This window comes from Hyperolius riggenbachi, chromosome 1 (assembly GCF_040937935.1).
Source record: "Hyperolius riggenbachi isolate aHypRig1 chromosome 1, aHypRig1.pri, whole genome shotgun sequence".
Taxonomy (NCBI): Eukaryota; Metazoa; Chordata; class Amphibia; order Anura; family Hyperoliidae; genus Hyperolius; species Hyperolius riggenbachi.
In genome coordinates, this window is record NC_090646.1 from 567,957,857 (window position 1) to 567,963,282 (window position 5,426).

At 45.3% G+C, this 5,426-nt stretch overlaps 1 protein-coding gene across 1 annotated transcript; it reads right to left on the reverse strand.

The window, feature by feature from the left end:
• Positions 1-938: 938 nt before the first annotated feature.
• Positions 939-3,725, reverse strand: GPR150 (G protein-coupled receptor 150). Its single transcript, XM_068259833.1, has 2 exons — positions 3,567-3,725; positions 939-2,339 (listed from the first exon to the last, which is right to left on the reverse strand). Exons 1-2 carry the CDS (start codon positions 3,723-3,725, stop codon positions 939-941), a joined length of 1,560 nt encoding a protein of 519 aa, XP_068115934.1.
• Positions 3,726-5,426: the final 1,701 nt, after the last annotated feature.

The window sequence follows — 5,426 nt, forward strand, 5'->3', positions numbered from 1 at the left end:
GGGATGCAAAGCAATGCACACTGTGAACCTAGCCTAAACGTGAGTGATTCTTCAGACATACTTGTGTTTTTGTTTACTACTAGCTCAAAGTACTACAGACCATTTCACAGTAATGGAAACATAAAAAGCACATTCAATAAACATCAGATATGCGTAGTTTGTTGTATTTCCTGGAATGTATTTTAATGTTATAAAATATTAAATAAAATGTTTTTCACATTTTTCTGTTTCAATTTGCACCCAGCTATGGGTTTCGAAAATAGATATTGAGCAGAAATCATACATTATTTTTTAAATCTGTAATGTGTTTACAGTACAAACTGCCCAGATATTTTTCTTGCTTTGCATGTTCGGCTGCAGAGAACAGGAATCATTGCTACTTTTTCCCCCACATCTGCAGCACTAACTGAATGGCTGGCCATAGACTTCATCTTCACAATGTAACCCTCTGTTAGGATCACTTTGGAAATGCAAGCAAGGTGAAGTAACCATTGCCGTCAATCCTTTGCCAATGTGTATATCTGAAACGAAGGGGAGTTCCTCATCTTTTTATAAAAATGTACATTTGCATTAAAGTCATTGTCCCTCTAGCAGTGCCCCTCTAACAGAAGCAGCAATGTATACATTGATGTAATCAAGCCCAGAATAACAGCATACGATTCTGGCACAACAACGTTCACAGGCAACATACATAGGCTCTATCACATACAACAAGCTCATTTTTCGACAAATTTGAACCTGCACTGGTTGAATTTAACAATGACAATACTTGGGCAGGCTTTAGGCGGTATTAAGAGTGCATAGAAGCGATATTTGGCGCACACAGTACATACGTTAATGATAGCAATCTTAGATTGTAAACTCAATTTTCAGTGTGATTTCTTCAAGTTTCAGAACAATCTGACAGCACAATAGTGATGTCCACGTGTGACCCGAGGTCACATGACGTTTTCACAAGGTGTGCCCCGCTCTCTGTCTATAGCTGGCATGGGCTGCACATAGGTGGCTGATCTAGGGGGACCGGAGGAAGCCTCCACCTCAGAAGTGGTGCTGGTGGACGGATCTCTTCTGGGAGTTGGAGCAGCGGATGGGAACATCTCTCTCCGGAAGCTAACCTCCCTGTTCTCCCGGAGACAGCAGGAGAAGCACACTTTCTTCTCCAGCCTGCTTAGGAAGACATTGCTGGATTTAAAGAACAGATAGACGTAAGGGTTAACGGCACTGTTAGTCACCACAAAAATGCCCAGCACAGCCATAACCTCCTCATCCAGACCAGTGATGATGCCAAAGGCTACTTTCATCTCCACAATGAAGTAGGGTAGCCCGCACACTATAAAGAGTATAATGATGACCAGAGTCATTTTCAGAGTTTTCACCTTGGCTCTTGGGATGCAGCTGTTGGTAGCTACAAGCTTCAGGGGTCTTTTGGTGACTTGGAGTCCACAGACATCAGGATAGCGTTCGGGGCTGTCAGCGATCTTCCCTCGTCTCCATATGACCCACAAAATGCGACTATAAGCAACAACCAAGACACAGAAAGGTAGGAAGAAGACTGTGACAGAGCTGTATATAATATAGGCTTGAAAGTGCCACCTGGGTAGCTGTCCAAAGACACTGAGGCACCTGTCCCCATCTTTAGTGTTAGAGGCTTTGAAGACAAAAGCCTGAGGCACCGAGAGGAGCAGGGCTAGCAGCCAGCCCATGGCAGCAAAGCGTCTGGAGGGCAGAGGAGCACTTAGTGGGTTCATAATGACATGGTGCCTTTCCAGAGCTACAATGGCGATTATATTAGAGGAGGCAATGAGTCCTGAAACTTGGAAAACTTTAAAGATTCGACAAGCCACATCTCCAGCCACCCATTCGTCTTCCAGAAGCTCCCAAACAATTTGGGAGAAAAGGGTTATAACAGAGACGTAGAGATCTGCCAGTGCCAGGTGGGTGATCAGAAAGTCTATCTTGCGCTTCTTGTCCTTGCCTTGCCTGCAGATTTTGTAAATCACCAAAGAGTTGCCCACAAGACCCACTGTGAAGATGATGGTCATTGCGATGATCCGGATTTGTCTGTTGTACGGAGGTGGCTCCACAGTCTGGTTTTGTTTGGAGTTGTAATTGTTCGTGGCCGCCTTTGTAAGTGTCATTTTCTGGTCAGGAGCAGAGACGTTCTCAGGCAAAGAAAAACTCCCGTACAGGAACAATTCATCCATCTCGGAGAGGACCAGCTTAGCACCTGCTGCTGTCCGAGGTGAGTGTGGTGCTGAAATTCTGTCCGAGGCGAGGCTGCTGTCCGCTGTGAGCGTGGTGCTGAAATCCTGTCCGAGTTGAGGCTGCAGTCCGCGGTGCTGAAATGCTTAGCAGAGCACTTGTCACACAATCAGCACTGGCCACTCTGGTTGCCAGGCATGTGTGGGATATTCTCTGGGGCGAATGCTTTTCATGTGTTACTATGCTCTGACGTAAGCATATGGGTGGTCTGGACGTGCCCCCAGAACAGAATGCTGGTGTATTATGGTGGATATGATGTATAGAAGCACATCACTCCCTCACGTATAGTCATGCACTGATTTCGTTCTGATTCCCTCATCTTCTCTAATGCTTTTTTCAGCTGAAGTGGCAGCTAGTTTCCAACGCTACACATGCTTATAATGATAAGCAAAATAACTATTGAAAGTTTTTATGGGGGAAACACAACTTAATGAAAATATAGACTCCATGGTGTTTCATTGTCTATGTGAAGCTGAATTTGTTTTAATTAAAAGATGTTACTAGCAAATTCTCTTTTATTCCCCCCTTCCCCCAACACACACACACACACATACACATTTGCAAACTTACTATTATTATTCCTACACAATGTGTTATTGCTATTAGAGTCTTTATAGCAAGGTGTTTGGCAGAATACATGGTTCAGTTTCCATCTCTCCTCTGCAACTGAGGACTCATGGGGACAGAGTTCCAGATCTGCAGGCGTACGTAAATTTCGGGCACCATGGAAAATCAGGCACAGGACAAGTGTAGAATATCAGTAAACTTACCAATACTCTACTATTTAAAGTGTTATTTTTTGTTAGCAAAATATTTGTAATTGTTACTGATATTTTACTATAGCTAGTCGAACCCTACTCTCACACAGAACCATCCACTACTGATGCCTATCCCTTACCCCCCATTGTGGTTCCTAACCCTAAGACCCTTCCCTGGTGGTGCCTAACCCTAAGACCCCCCTGGTGGTGCCTAACCCTAAGACCCCCCTGGTGGTGCCTAACCCTAAGACCCCCCCTGGTGGTGCCTAACTCTAACCATTCCCATTCCTGATGCCTAACCCTAACTGTCACCCCAAGAAAAAGCAACCCTTCCCAGCACCTAACCCTAACCTCTCCCTGCACAAAAAAACAGCAAAAAATGGTAATAGAATAACCCCTTTGTTTTAATTAAACCCCTTGGCATTATGATTTTTTCCAGATTTTAGGGTCTAAAAGCAGTGCAATTTTTTTGCATGCTTTTAGATCCTAAAACCTGGAAAAAATCATGCTGCTAGGGAGTTCTGCAGCAGCCCAGCACTCACTCACCTCCCTGGGTTCCAGCTCTGCAGCTTTCCCTCTGTCCTCCGGGTGGCGCTGTAACCCTTTAGTGAGATTGCCGGCTTTGACGATAGACGGCGATCTCACCAGGGGGAAGCAGCGCCTCGGAGGAGAGGAAGAAGAATGGCGGCTGACTTGGGATCCCATGGTCGGTGAGTTAAAATGCTGACTGCGCGCATTGCTCTGCATAGACCTCCTGGCGGCTGCCATGAGTTCAGCTCGGGGTTACCGCTCCTGACTCCTAAGGAGGTTAAAGTCTATGCCCTATTTGTCCAAAAGTTGCATGCGACCGATTTGCCTGATACCGATCTGCACACCTGGCTCTACTCTGTGAGTATGATCATTGCTATGGATGAGAAGAGAACAGCTAGAAATTCCTGGTTCCTTATTGGGGTATAGTTGTTATAACAAGCTAAGAAAATCCAATCCAGTCAATTGTTTTGTCCCCAAAAAGAAATAAAAAATGATAAATATTTCCACTAGGTCTCAATGAGACATATACACTACTCAAAAATACAACATCCACAATGGAAACAACAGAAACCCATTATGCACACCACTAACCCATGATGATCCTATGGAGGACAATTGAGTTCATATTTAAATACATAAAGACTTGATGCAAACATGAGCTGCACTTTAATATAGGCATTTTCCAATGTTTCTCCATGTTTGCTATAAAATATTAATCTAGTGAAATATTTGCACTACTATGATCAATGGCACTTTGATCTTAGTGAATGCAGTTTCAGCATTGTTTCAAGATGCACTTGGGATGTGTGTGAGTGTATGGGAGTGTTTTCTCTTATGGATGAACCGAGTGCATATTTAGTGCATTTAGTCTCAATATCTTTCACTGATTAACGTCTTATGATTGGAGCAAGTTGTAGGAGTTTCTGGGCTTGATTCACTAACCAGCGCTAAGCCGGTTAGTGAGCCCTATCACTTAGTGGGCGCAAACCACGGTACTAAGTAGTGTGCACCCACACATCACTCTCAGTCCTGCTCAGTGCACGCACAGCGCGACTGGCCGGTATTAGTGCATGGTGCGACGATAACGTCGCTCCCGCTGCCCCTTAAATGTCGCACCTGGAGCGCCAAAAATGGCGCATTGAGTGCCTACTGAAGCATCAATGCGCCGTTTCGGGGACATCCGATGCGCCGTTATCATCACACCACGCACTAATACCGGCCAGCCTCGCTCAGTGCGTGCGCAGCACAGCTGGCCGGTATTAGTGCATGGTATGACGATAACGGCGCATCGGATGTCCCCGAAACGGCGCATTGATGCGCTGCTTCAGCGGGCACTCAATGAAGTAGCTCTGCACAGCCGTTAATGCACGCAGTGCTACTTATGGGGCACTAAGAGGATTCTCACTCCGGCACTAACACTTAGCGCCGGTTAGTGAATCAAGCCCTCTGAGTATAACTAGGGATGAGCAAGTAAGAATTCAAAGTTCAACCTCCTGGCCAATTGGGTTGATTTCGCTTACTGAACATTTCAACAAGATTGGTCTTAGGATTAGCTATGCAGTCACTTTTCGATGAACGATCGTGGATACAGCCCAGGGGGTGGTACAGCGGAAGCATTTCGACAGGAATCACTGAATAGGCGTCTGCTGGGTGGATCATTTGCTCCCAACATGCACAGCAAGTACCAGCAGCCACGTAGCACAGATCCCACCACATTCATTTATAAAGGGAGGCAGAGGGAGGTGTTTCTCACTGTATTCTGTGCATTGTACTGCTGGACAGATAGCTAGGCTTAGCTGTAATGTGTAGCTATTTAGCTAGAACTGTGTTTAGGAGTCTGTGTGTGCAGCGTTAGCTAAAACTGTTTTAGTTTGT

Coding starts and splice junctions, on each gene's coding strand:
- GPR150 (XM_068259833.1), bottom strand. CDS start 3,725: ATGGGATCCCAAGTCAGCCGCCATTCTTCTTCCTCTCCTCCGAGGCGC. Junction 2,340..3,566: donor CAGAGCTGGAACCCAGGGAG/GTGAGTGAGTGC, acceptor TAAGCATTTCAG/CACCGCGGACTGCAGCCTCA.